The sequence below is a fragment of the Taudactylus pleione genome, unplaced genomic scaffold, assembly GCF_031769625.1.
Source record: "Taudactylus pleione unplaced genomic scaffold, aTauple2 ptg000089l, whole genome shotgun sequence".
In the NCBI taxonomy this organism is placed as follows: domain Eukaryota; kingdom Metazoa; phylum Chordata; class Amphibia; order Anura; family Myobatrachidae; genus Taudactylus; species Taudactylus pleione.
In genome coordinates this window covers 16,776,074-16,790,545 of record NW_028284491.1, presented here as the reverse complement: position 1 = coordinate 16,790,545, position 14,472 = coordinate 16,776,074, and the positions used below count along the sequence as shown (strand labels likewise).

General features: G+C 44.7%; 1 protein-coding gene across 5 annotated transcripts in view; it reads right to left on the bottom strand.

Annotated features, from left to right (window-relative positions):
• The window catches only part of PDE1B (phosphodiesterase 1B), a 321,883-nt gene that overhangs the window by 59,787 nt on the left and 247,624 nt on the right, over window positions 1–14,472 (bottom strand). For all 5 annotated transcript variants that reach the window (XM_088469301.1, XM_088469300.1, XM_088469303.1 and 2 more), the window contains 4 exons: window positions 12,241–12,423; window positions 8,767–8,833; window positions 6,745–6,861; window positions 3,902–4,042 (listed from right to left, as the gene is read on the bottom strand). In XM_088469301.1, the coding sequence (XP_088325427.1) occupies window positions 3,902–4,042; window positions 6,745–6,861; window positions 8,767–8,833; window positions 12,241–12,423 (508 nt within the window). The remainder of the gene's footprint in view (window positions 1–3,901; window positions 4,043–6,744; window positions 6,862–8,766; window positions 8,834–12,240; window positions 12,424–14,472) is intronic.

The following is a 14,472-nucleotide window of genomic DNA, read 5'->3' as shown; positions in this document are numbered from 1 at the left end:
ACACCTATAATATTTGCATGTCTCACTTCTAGAATGTTCGGTTATATTCTCATATACATGCGTTATGGCTAAGTTCCCTATTATTTGGGTATCCATTATTTCAAGAACTAGAGCCAATTTGAGAATACTACTCTCATTTTTTAATTCAGCAACCCCAAAATACACCAAATTCGTTCAAATATCTTTGGCAACTAAACTAATTTTTTTGGGGTTGTGTAATTAGCCCTAGATTTATAGAAGTGTAAGGGGGACATATATGAAACTTTGAAGATAAATAAAATGGAGAGAGATAAGTACCAACCAATCAGCTTCCAACTGTCATCTTGCAGGCTGTGTTTGAAAAATGATAGTTAGGAGCTGATTGGTTGCTACTTTAGCACTCTCAACTTTACCTTTCTCCTAGGTTTGCTATATCACCCTCTAATTGTGAAATGTTGTGAAAATGTTGTTATAACTGGTATCCGCACCGTCAAACAATAGGGAAGGACTGTTTATAGCGTTATGTAACCAATGTAAATGTTTTATTGTGAAGGCATCATTGCCAGTGAGAGAGTACAGTTGATAGTACTAGTCCCTGGGTATCACTCTATAGGGGGCACTAAAAAAAGGCTGTCCAGAAGTTGGCAGAGTTGTAATAAGCCAGGCCCAATTGACATATTCACCAAGCACGTTGCTCACAGAAGGATGTCTGCTACTTATTGTCATCATCCGCTCATCGTCCTGCATGTCTCATACTGGGGTGGTGTATAAAACCTTCTAAAGAGGACAGGCAGAGAAATTGCCCATAGCAACCCACCAGCTTCTCCTCTCTGCCCACTACCGCTGGCCGTGCCTGTATGGCAGAGGAGCCGCAGCGGCACATCGGCCAGTCTCCACTCTCTCGCTGTCCCATGTGCCGCTGCGGCTGCACCGCTATACAGGCATGGCCAGCGGTAGTGGACAAAGCAGTGTGTGGGGGTGGGGGCTGTTGCAGACCCAGCCCTCTGTCAGGTCCCTTTAACCAGCCCATGTAAGTAGTACCCGCTCCCTCCCCCCTTGGCGCCAATGTAGACATGTAGAGTAGACGTGTATCATCTGTGCACTTTGATGGCTCAGACATGTGAACATGCACCCATGTGATGTCATGTAATAATACACATGGTTGTCCCCAGGGACTAAATAAACTTGCTATGCCTCTGGATCAGTGCTTGGAGACGTTTGAAAGTACAGCAAGAGGAAAAACTCAGTACAGTGTGACAGCTAAATCTATTTGGGCAACTGGTGCAGTTATAGCATTATACAGAACTTGTCCCATCACACGGATTCTCCAGCTACCAATGGTAGAGACGGACGGATGGTGTGGGTATGATCTCACCTCTTAAATCTAAGATTTTATTTACTATCATAGAAAAATTAACCCTTTGGGGTCAAATGACCAAAGCATACAAAATAAATGTTTCATCACAAATTTGTCCCAGGCATATATTAAAATAAGAGCCAGGTACTTTAACTGAAATACTCATTTGCAACAAGGCACATTTGTTATAATTTTAATAATGTACTTCCTTTATTACATAAGCAACATTTATTACTGTAAATGAGAGTACACAGCTGCTGGCACAGCACAAATTAAACTATTTGTTATTCTCCTTCTAATTAAGTAATAAAAAAGGGTCGGATTTTCAAATTGATGCAATTTCACGATCACTTAAAGAAAGTTACAGACTCTTAAATCTGCTACAGAAAATTGCTATTCACTGCTGATTATGTGTTCAGTTTGTTATTATGTCTGGTTTGTGTGATGATGTTTTGACCTTGAGAACGGCAATTAGGGACAGAAAAGCTGTGTATTTTCTCACTCCACAGGAAACAAATACCACAATGGCGAGTAACTATTCTTACGTTTGCCACATACAGGTCAATCCGGTCACTTTCTGAGTCACACTGCGTGTTTGGACAGCATCTTACTGATGACAGACACAGTGATATTTGCACCGATATCAGCCAATTAGCTTAATACTGTCTAGCCATGTTTGTGGTGCAGAATGATCTGATAGCTATTGATCAGAACATTTGTCCAATTTGGCCAAGTAAGTTTAAGGCCAATCTGAAACAGGTGGCCTGATAATGACACGCTCGCGAGCGATGAGCGCTCGCAAGCGGGTCGATGTTGGCCAAGTGCGCATGCGCACGTCGGAGGCGGCTCCGTCGTGCACATGCACGAGACCCGAATAATGACGGCCAAGCCGTCGTTATGGGTCTCGGACCAAAAGGGGCATGCTGTCAATGGTGATTGACAGCACGACCCATTTGATGGGCGTGCCGGGGGCGTGGTTGCCCAGACGGAGGCGTTCCCATGGGAATGCCTACCGTCTGGGGCCGGCCCCACTGACATTACTAGTGATGTCAGTGGGAGTGCTTTTGGCTCTGATAGAGCCAAAAGCACTCCATGGCTTGCGGCAGCGAGACCCTACCGCAAGGGCCTCGTTGCAAGCCCGATGGTCGCGATGGTCTTGACCATCGCGAACATCATTTTGGCCGCTCGCTATAGCTGTGGGTGGTCACCCACAGCTATGCGAGCGGCCAGGAGGCCGCTCCAAAAAGGAGGAGGGACGGCCCTGTTTCAGAGCGAGCGCTCTGTCAGAGCGTCCGGCTCTGAATCAGGGCCAGATTCTCATGGTCAGCGCCCATCACAAGTCCATAGCCAGCACAACTTCTTACTCTCTGTATTATAGTGTTAGTACATACAGTAGTGGGTAGGTGAACAAATATCTATCCTTGCGTTCTGACGCATAGTGTCTGATTTAGCGATGGGAGCAAGCAAAAAGAAGGAGCAAATTTGCATGTCGGTAAAACCATGTTGTCAGGGGCGTAAAGAGACTTATGGGGGCCGCATAGCAAAATGTTTATGATTCAGTAGGTGAGCGCGTGCCCCGCACTCAGGAGTAACAGGTACAATGTAACTGGGTGCAGGGAGCACCGGGCTCCAGAGGTGGCCCAGGCCCTGTAGCATCTGCGCCCCCTGCACCCGCACCTACTATAACCAAGCCTATGCATGTTGCATTGCAGGTGAGGCAGATTTAAAATGTGCAGAGATTTAGGGGATGTCTTAGCTGAACTCTACATTGCAGGGTAAAAATAAAGCTGCCCAGTATTCGTAGGCTACATGCAAAAGCAGCCAGCATGCAAACAATTAAATGTATTTGCACCCCTTGCATTGCCACATGGGTCCTTAGTGCAAAGTGTTTTTTTTTTGCTTTGCTCACAACTTTGAATCAGTTCCATAATGTCATGAAAATAAACATAAAATTGACTACCCAGACTGTAACAATGTAGACAAATTAAATATTGCTAGGTTGGCAAAACAAATTATTAGATTTGCTGTACAATCGATGTTTAAAGGTGCCCACACACATACCGACTTTTCATCCAATTTGGCCGATTTCGACGAATCTTGACGACAGATCATGTAAAAAATGGCCAAATCGTGAGTTTCTACACTTGATCACGATGCCGATGTGCGTCCCCGCTCGTCGTACATCACATCTTCAGATCTGCCGTGCTGTAGGGCAGATTAGCCAATCTGGGATACAATGCACTGGCTGCACGATAGATCTTAAGTCAGATTGGACATTTTTAACTCCAAATCGTGACCACGACTGCCTGGGGAGAGTTCAGGGGAAATCGTGTACATTGGCTGATTGGGAGCAAGTCGGTATGTGTGTGGGCACCTTAAGACTCATTATATACGGTATACTGAATCCATATCTATAAATCTACTGCCAAAATGAAAAACAAAAGTGAAGTCAGAGTTAGTTCAGTTATACGGGTATATACATTACAGCTAGGGATACCTGGTGATGACGGTAATATTACATTGTACACACACACGTAGGACGTAATAGAATGGGAATGGGCTTACCACCATGCCTGTCCGCAGTAGAAAGCAGTGCACGGTCTGTGTTACATCTGCTGCATGGATCTGGTTATGGTAAGGGTTCTTGTACTTCCCATAGCCGCTCTCCAGGGAATCCAGAAAGCTCATTAGAAACGCAACAGGAATCTATGAGCAGAGCACAGACATGTATGTTAGATGGTTGTTCTGGAAACACAATCCAACAAATGTGTTAACAATAAATTTACAAAGCAGACGAGACCTCATACAGTAGGTAGTGTACAATGGTCATGGAGCAGGGCTTAAGGTTGTTTTTTTTTTGGGTGGGTTGTGTAAGCAGCATTACTACTGGGGGCATTACTACAGGGGCACTACTAAGGGGGCACTTCTACTGGGGGTACTACTACTGAGGGCATTACTACTGGGGGCATTACTACAGGGGCACTACTAAGGGGGCACTACTACTGGGGGTACTACTACCGAGGGCACTACTGCTGGGGGCATTGCAAAAGGGGCACCTTTCCTGGGGGCACTGCATAAGGGGCACTACTATTGGGGGCACTGCATAAGGGGCACCACTACTGGGGTAATTGCATAAGGGGCACTGCTACTGTTGGCATTGTGTGTATTAGGGGCACTTCTACTGTGGGCATTGTGTATAAGGGGCACTACTGTGTGTCATAACATGAATAAGGGACACTACTATGTGGTGTAATGTGAATCAGGGGCACTATGTGCGGTGTAATGTGAATCAGGGGCACTATGTGCGGTGTAATGTGAATCAGGGGCACTATGTGCGGTGTAATGTGAATCAGGGGCACTATGTGCGGTGTAATGTGAATCAGGGGCACTATGTGCGGTGTAATGTGAATCAGGGGCACTATGTGCGGTGTAATGTGAATCAGGGGCACTATGTGCGGTGTAATGTGGATAAGATTGTGCTTAAGACGCTTCGCTGCGGCTGTGCAATACCATCCAAATCTGAATCAGGCCATTGTACAGTTAAATCTGGGAGTGTTTTCCTCAGCTATAAATGTACAATGTACACTATAATTCTTGTGAAAGCTGCTAAAAGTTTTAGGGGTCTATTTACTAAGCAGTTTTAGGAGAAGTGAAAAGTGAAGAGTGAAAAGTGATAAGGTGCCAGCCAATCAGCTCCCAACTGTCATTTTTCAAACACTGAGATGGCAGTTAGGAGCTGATTGGCTGGCACCTTATCACTTTTCACTTCTCCTAACACTGCTTAGTAAATAGACCCCTCACAGTTAAACCATGCCCAAAAAACCAGCAGTTCATTCAACCCCTATCCATTATAAAAAAAATGCAACTCAGATTTTGCAAAAAGGACCAGTGCCTATTATGCCTGTCTGATCCACCTCTCTGTCTACATAGTAAGCCACCCTTCTATAGTAACTCGGCACCAGTAGCGTATGTGCCAGGTCTACATAACATCACATATACTTACATCCTCTTCTTACAGTTTTGTTGTGATAGTGGAATATACTTTTACTATTATGCTTAAACAGAATAATAAAACAAATATAAATGTACAAATATGGGAGGTATAACTGTCTTTTTTACCATTTTTTTTGTTGTTGTTGCTAAAATACACTTCACAACAATATAATACATCATATATCAGCTTCCGTGGAGAATCCATAATCACCAAATCAGAACCAGTAAGCTGGTCCTGGTGAGCATCATCATCAGCATGTTTTTGCATCGGCCCACAGGCACACGCAACAGATATTGACCAAGGTAACCATGTGCCTCTGTTTGGATCTGCATCTGTTCACAAATATGCTCTTACTCTGCTCGGCCAAGACTAGACCGCCACGCCAAGTAGGGTTGTCGAGATATACGGCCTGCCTGGGTGATGCTGCTCAGCTGACCAGCAGTAGTCCGTACTCTCTCTCCCTCCCAGTTGTGCTGCTGCCTGTTACGGCCTGGGTAAGGAGTACCCTCCCCCACAATTCTCATACCCCTGGTGATACTGAGGGGGAATGGGAAAAACCAGGAGGTTTGGCCACACCCCCTGTATAAAAAAAAACTCCAGTAAAAATACTATGCATTTGTCCCCCTCAACAACTGCCAGGCCCCTCAAAATAGCCTGCACCCAGGTAATTAGTATCCTGTTAGCTCTCACGGTCACAAGCAGGCACTGGTGTCAGATGTGAGAAGCTCTTCATACTGTATACGCATATGGTCTGTATTCTGACCAAGCACAGAACCAATCTGCATATTTTATGGTGCACAAGCTAGCATACTGTACTTCCAACTAAGCAGCAGCCCCTGTGTGCACCATGGACAAGACCGAATCCTAACAATGCACAGCTGCAGCAAGTAACCATCTACTAGACCAGAGGTTCCAAAATGCGGTCCTCAAGGCTCCCCAGCAGTTCAGGTTTTAGAGATATCCATGGTTGAGCACGGGTGGTTAAATCAAATTGACTGAGGTACTAATTAAGTCACCTGTGCTCAACTCAACCATGGATATCTCCAAAACCTGGACTGTTGGGGAACCTTGAGGACTGCTTTTGGCAACCTCTGTACTAGACAGCATTGCACATTCTTCAAACTCACATCACGACTGGCTTTACACAGAGGGCAACAGATAATTGATTGATTACATTTTACTATATACTTATTAGGAGAATATTCCTGCTGGTATATACGGGGAGGATGGCTTAAAGCATTATATTTTTTTAGAGATGGCAACAGCAACCGTGCCATGTGCAAGCTAAAGATATTGTGCATATTGGACCTTATTCAGAGTTGAATGCAAATGTAAGCGCAAAATTTGGAAAGTACTGTAATTGTTTTCTTTACTGGGTCAATGGTGGCAATGAATGAATTACTTTACAAATTACCTTAAAACGACTGTTCAGGTTGTGTCTGGTCAGAAGTTCAAAAACAATAGTTTTCAAGGCATGGTCTTCACTCACTCTATTCAACACAAACACGTCAAAGTCCCAGAGATCCAAGTGCTACAGAAAATGGAAGGAGACAGGAAGGAGTCATTGTTACTATGAAAGGGTAATAGCATTATAAAAGCTTTCCCAGATTTCCAATGTTTCCACGTATTTTCTCATATATATTATATATACAGTAACACAGCGTCTTCTATAATAAAATGATTTCTTTTTGTCACACTGAAGATACTAATTTGAGTCTTGCATGATTACAAGTTTGGGTATGACAATATACACTATTAGATATTTATGTGCTCATTGGCTATATATCTATCACATGGTTCAGCAGACCAATAACTAGCACTCCTGCTTATCTTGGTATTACTAGAATTGACCTGATTCTGGTTACTGGAAATCTTACATTCCTATTCAGAGTTGCTAACTATCAGTAAATTCAATAACAATGAAACTAAATATTCATCTGTCAGTAAGAAAACAAACAGAAGCCAGTAAAATATGACCGTGGGCCCGAGATGCATGCAGACCCGATAGTTAACTTACTTCTCCAATGGTTTAGGGTCTGCGCATGTGCAGAACGGCTCCTGTGATCTCGCTCGCAGACCCCTCCCTCTTTACCCACAGCATGATTGACATATTGTGGCGTTTGGGGGAGTATGGAGCAGGGGTGTGGCCGGTCAACGCTCCCGGAAACGGAGGTGTGACGCCATTTTCCGGGAGGGACAAGGCCAGGGTCTGCAACGGTGGACGCAGAATTCCTGGCTTTGCAGTTGCCAGGGCCCGGACAGGCCGCTGTAAGCTTCAGCTACCAAAGCCTGGCCAAAAGAGCAACAACCGTTGCGATGGTGATCCCATGCTGCGACCTCAGCTGCAGCGCTGGGATTGTAGATGCAGCAAGGGGGTGTTTCATTTGAAGTCTGCGCCACCTGCAGTGCAACATGGTTTTGCCAAGGTGGAAATTGCTCTTTCTTTTGATACTTTTTTTTGTTTGCTCCTAACTCCCCCCCCCCAAGTGGTGGATCCAGGGGGGGGGGGTTTGGAGAGATCGCCCCCCCATAGCACATGTGCCAAACAAACACTCCCCCAAACATTGTGCAGCCTCATGGTCTAGGTGCGAGTTGTGACCACAGAGTCAGTACTGCCAGCTGATGGTCCCGCGACTCCCACCTCCCGCTCCGCTCCTCCTGCTCCTGTCTGTGTCTGCCCGGGCACAGTGCACTGCTGCTGATGCCTGTTGTCTAGATGGAACTGCAGTAGGATAGCGCGTCATGACAGCGGCTCCGGGCAGGGGCATTTCTAGAGGGAAGGGGCCCATGTGCAGTCTCCGGCACGGGCCCCCTCCTCTCTGTCCGGCGGTCCGCAGCGCACTGAGCTGTGCACGCCCAGCGTCGGAGTTACAGACTCTGGGCACTAGAGTCAACCCAGAGTCTATAGAGTATGCCCAGGTCAGTGGGAAAATGGCCGCGGCGGCCATTTTCCCTTTACTGCGCATGCGCAAACGACAGGAAAATGGCTGCGGTGGCCATTTTCCAGTCATTTTTACAGCGCCGGACCCCCGCTCCAACGTGGGACTATGGAGAGGTAAGTATGCTATGGGTGCAGGGTGTGCGGTGCGGGCCCCACCTAGACCCAGGGGCCCGTGTGCCCCGCACACCCTGCACCCATTATAGATACGTCCCTGGCTCTGGGGCTTACAGTAGCAAGGGAAGCAGCTCTGCTTTGAGGTAATAGAAGGCTCCACAGTCCACTCCACACATGGATCCATGAGTGAGAGCTTCTTTATCATCACATCTCTATCCCTCCTGCTACGGCGGCGTCCGAGCCTCTCTTCATCCTCCTCCCCCCACCCTGCCCCCCTCTGGTATCAGTAGTACCACAGATAATCATAAAATATTCATAAAAACAGTGTCAGGGTAAGAGAGGTGGTAGGTACAATGGAAGAATATGTAATGTGTACTACACCTTTAAGCTATTAACGACAGCTGCGGAGTAATTTGGGCCAACTGCCGTGTACGTTCTTCGAAACATTCTGAAGAGGGAACACAGAATTACATTGTGACATATATTTTCCACTTTTGGCTAAAAGAGTAATCTATAGAAACTGCACAAATCTAAATGGAAATACTACTTTATAAAACACTTAAACGCTTTACTGAACTTTACATATGCAATTCTTACTGGTTCAATTCAACTGACATTTTGCAACAAAATTATATTCTCTGGCTTATGAGAAATTCAACAATATTATAAAATCAAACTATATTTTGTATTGTCATATGCCCAAATATCAGTTTACGGCTAAAAATGAAATTCTCTTGATTGCTTTTAAGTCACTAGCCTCACTGATTAAAGTAGCAGTACAGATTATTATTCCACATTAACAAAATTATCATACATGGACATTTACGTATTAGTGAGTATCTTTTCCCCAAGTATATTATACTTGAGATAAAGCAACCATTTATTTAGGAGGGCAGTGCTTCTCTATAAAGCAGCAGTGCACAGCCAAGACACCAATGTAATAGGAGTGCTCTATGTAAGCTACTGATTGGTAGATTTATAATGAAGGCCTGGACTGTATGCAGTGTTTTGCATTGTAACTTTTGGCCTTGTATCCAATTCTATTTTTCATGGACAGAAGAATGAATGACCCTACTTTAATAACTCTGCAGTGGCTACTCACAGCACTCCATGCAATGGAAACACTACTTTGTTGTTCAAAGTAAACAATGGTGCTAAAGGGTATCACGTTTAGTATCTATTTGTAGGTTGTTTTTACACCTTGTTCTTTTTTTGTATTTGTAAGTCATAAATTATACTTATTGGACTATTAAAATCATCATCATTGATCTGTAAGGCGCAACACAGTGCCCGCACTGTTGGACAGTATACGGTCTGTAGATAGACAGTGAAACGGTCGACAGTGTGTAGATAGACACCAGATGTTAGACAGTCAATAGACCAACAGCGACAAAACGTTGACACATTAAAGGTCGATATGGAAGAATGTCGACAGGTACATATGGCCAACATGGTCAAAATGTCAACATAAAAAATGCAGACACATAAATGGTCAACACAATTTTCTTTTCTTTAGGGTTAGTACCTTACCGGAGGGTTAGGGCTAGGCACATACGCTGACAGTTAGGGTTAGGTACTTACACCGATGGTTAGGGTTAGGCACCAGGAGGAAGGGTTATGGTTAGGCACTATGGGGAGCGTTAGGGTGAAGATTAGGGTTAGAAAAAAAAAAGTGTCGACCATTTGTTTCTGTCAGCCTTTTTCCATGTCAACCTTTACTGTGTTGACATTTTGTCCCTGTCTAACATTTGGTATCTATCTAGACACTGTCGACCTTTTTACTGTCTTTCTTTTATACCATAACCGCGTCGGACAGTATGAAAAACAGGTCATACATATAACAAGGACATACAAGGTAGAGTAAATAAATGCAGACATGAAATCAAATGGTAGGGAGGCCCCTGCTCATGAGAGAGCTTATATTATAATTAGAAGACTGTACAGCTGAATAATAGTAATAACTGTGGCTCAGTGTGAAGATTGGGACAGTTGTTAGGTTACATTACTGAGGGTAGTAAAGGTGTCAGCAGAGTAAGTGCCAATAAAGAGATGAGTTTTCAGAGAGCTTTTCAATATTTGAAAATAGTGGGAGTGTCTGATCAGACATGGTAGGGAATTCCATAAGGGGGTAGCAGCATGGGGGGAAGTCTTATAGGTGGGAGTGATAGGTTAGATGCAGGTCAGAGGTACAGTAGATCAGGTGAGAGGAAGAGTATTTTGAAATGAGATTTGAATCGTATGAAGGAATGGTGTTGTTGAGGGCTTTGTAGGAAAGTGTAAGAACTGGAAGTTGAACTGGAGTTTGAAGGAGACTGGGAACCATTGTAGAGATTTGCAGAGTGGTCTGGCAAGGGAGGAAAATCAGTGTTGCTGCGGCATTTATGATGCACTGAAGTGATGTTAGTGGGTGATGGAGATAAGGTTGGAGTGATGTGCGTGTGGTGAGGTAAATGACTGGGGAGGCACTGGCTAATATCAGAGCCAGATTTACAGTTACATATATGAACCCAAACGCTTATGTGGGCATTATACAAAGGTGCAGCAGTATATAGTGCTGGATATTTGGTGTGTTTTGATCATGGATGTGCGGAAAAGGAGGCAGTGCCTCACCTGCCATACACTTTTTGCTCCAGCGTTTTGACTTTAAAAATAATTAGAATGATACAAAGAAGATATTTATATTATTTTCTTACATTTGTTCTTATCATTTTATAGTCAAAGCTTTGGAGTATTCTGAGGTATGACAGGAAAGGCTCTGCCTCACCTCACCGCACATCAACGTTGGATAACAGTTCTTGTAGCATATTAGGTAATAAAAGTGTGTATTCTGGTTATTTATATGGTTAAAGCAACAGTACAGGTAGCTAGATCTGGATGTGAGGAATACTGGGGGAGAGAATTATGGTAGTAGTAGGAGATAAAAGCTGCATTGAAATATGTTTTTTTATAATTGGGGAGATAAGTGTATGTTAGAAGGTGGATAGAAATGTGCCATTGAGAGATACATTGTGAAGAAGTGAGCTACAGGTAGCTATGAAGTGAGGGAGAGCGACTAGAGAAGTTGGGATGAGGCAGGCGGCAGAATGAGAAGATAAGAAGAGTGCGTTGACTTAATTGGGATATGTGGGAAAAGGTGAGTGAGGTGCGCAGGATTTTGCTTGAAGAAAATATCTTATCACCTTATCATATAGTGTTGGAGTTTGTCTTTGAAGTAAGTGGAAAACTCATGAGCTGTGAGGATGGAAGGGGGAAGAGGTGTAGGTTGGCAGAGAAAAAAGTTGATGATGGTGAAGAGGCAATGGTGGTTAGAAGACTGGGTTGATACAAAAGAAGCGAAGTATCTTTACTTGGCAAGTGAATGCAGGTTTTGTATTTCATGTTGGCATGAGGTTGCATCATGATTGTATAGAGTGTGCCAGGGGCAGAACTATGGGAATCAATGGAGACGCCTGCCGTCAGGCGCCAGCACTGAAGGGGCACCTCCTCCATTGCCCACAATATCTTCACCCCACTTAGGGCTGTAAATATGTACCCGGAGTGTACCGTCACAGCCGCCCAATACATGGCACCTCTTGCCGGAATAGATAGATAGATAGACAGGCAGATAGATAGACAGATATGCACCATATTTATTTTTCATTATTATTTGGGGGGGGGGGGGGCACCAAATTATAACTTACCTCTGGGCACCTGGGATGAATTTACGCTACTGGAGTGTGCAGCATGTACTGTGAATTAATACATATAACAAACATCAAAGTGCCTGTGGTACTGTATTCAAGTGTTGGAAACTCTGAGTATCTTAGAGGACAATGACCTCCCTGACAATGAAACTTTGAGAAGAGATGATGATACCTTTCCACGAAGATCCCTGCCTGTACAGCATGTACAATGCTACGGAACCTGGGCTTCTCCTCAGACCGCCGACCGGTTGACCGCGTCTGCTGTGTGAATGTGGAGGCCAACCAATCCCTGACCTCAGAGGGAACCGCATCTGAACGGATTTCTGGCAATTCATCTTCTGTGTCTAGAATTTGCCTGTAAACGAAGAACAGGAGTCATTGCTATGGGAAAAAAAAGACAATAACAAGTAATAAATCAAGCTTAATTAAACATTCCCTTTTCACAAAACGTATTTAAATAAGATCGCCTCAGCAAGTTACAGTATACATTTTTTGCATGACTAAACTAAGTTCTAACTATATAGTATTGTTCTGCTTTTGTAATAAGCAATTTTCGATGAGTATTGTTTTTTTTTATTTTTTAAGATCACTTAGGAAATTCCTGTTATATTTTTCTTTTATTGTCCAATAATGTATGGTCCATGACTTGGCTATATCTTTACTTATTAGGATGAAAAATGAAGTCCAAGTCTAACTGCTTTATTGCAGGGGTGCAACTAGGAGGGGGGGGCGCCAGATTTCAGGGGGCGCTGTCCAGGGTTGGGCCGGTCCAGAGTTCAATGGTTTGGGGTGGCTGGCATTCAACGTGGCTGTGCACCAGCTGTAGCCTATAACTGGCTGGGCGGCTGCTCCGACATCTTCCTGCTGACCACCATGACCATTCCTACCTACTCCAAATTAATGGGCAGCTCCACCACATGGCTAAAGCAATGATGCGGGGCAGGCCCCCATGCAATGTGTGTGAGCTGTGCCTTGTGATCGGTGCAGCAAGACCAATGAGCGGAGCCAGGTAGAGAGTCCCCCACATCCCTCCCTCGCTTGCTGCCAACCTTCCCTGATGGAGCTTACATGGTGAGCCCCGGTGCGGTGTTGAGATAAGCTGAAAGCGGTGTTCTCATCTGGTGACTGCATGGCTATAGTATATACAGAGACTATAGTTGTAGGAAGGGGACTGGGTGCAAAAGGGAGCAAGGCACTGTCTTGTTATGTGTAGCTCAGAAACAGCACAAACCCGCTTCCTCACACATCTTCAGCTCCTGCATGATGGTGTGCCAGGGCTACTGGGGGGAAAGTTATGTGCTAAGTCAGGTGCTATGGCTGAGAGAAGACCTGGGGGGATAAAAGGTGCATGTCACTGCTGAGGGAGGATATGTATAAGGGGCATTACTGTGGGCATTACTGTGTGTGGCAATTACTGTGTGGCATAATTTGTAAGGGGCATTACTGTGTGGAATAATGTTATAAGGGGCATTACTGTGTCAATAACCCACAGAAGCGTGTGCCGAATAATGCCCTCTTTGTTTGTTTTTTTTGTGGGGAGGGCAAATTACTGCCTTGCCCCAGGTGACAAAAATCCTAGTTTTGGTCCTGGCCCGGCCTGCTGGGGAGGGAAGTTACATCCTAAGGTAGGTGCCATAGCTGATAGAAGACCTGGGGGTATAAAAAGTGCATGCCATTGCTGAGGGAGGAAAATGGGGAGAGGATATATGTAAGGGGCATTACCATGTGCTATAATGTGTAAGGGGCATTACTGTTTTGCACAATGTTATAAGGACCATTACTGTGTGTGGCATAATGTGTTATAAGGGGAATTACTGTGTGGCATAATGTGTAAGCGCCATTACTGTGTGGCACAATGTCATAAGGGGCATTACTGTGTGGCATAATATAAGGGGCATTACTGTGTCACTAAACCACATCCCCTTTTCGGGACCACGCGCGCATGCAGAAGGATGGCCTCTTTGTTTTTTTGGGGGGGAGGGTGCAAATTATTGCCTTGTTTCAGCCCTGTCTATTGACTCAAAAATAATACTGTGTTGTTTAGTAGATGTGTTGGGTTGAAAAATGTACATAATTATAATCCATACTTACCTACCTTTATGATTTCCTTAGTGGGAGAGGCCCAGAGAGGAGAAGCAAATGGGAGGTGCTGGGGACGGGGACGGGTGATTTCCGTTATTAGGCCCCCACCCACTTGCAGCAAAATGCCGCAATTCAAGCATATTTAAATAGAGGTGGGGTCAAATGATGCAATTATCATATAATTGCTTCATTAGGCCCCGCCTCCTCCTTGCAGATCCCCCGATTGCAGGTAAGTTTCTCCGTATCCTTCCCACTTATCTAGGAAGTGGGCAGGATGCGGGAGGAGTGACTACTGTTCCGGGGGGGTGCGGGAGGCTAGCAG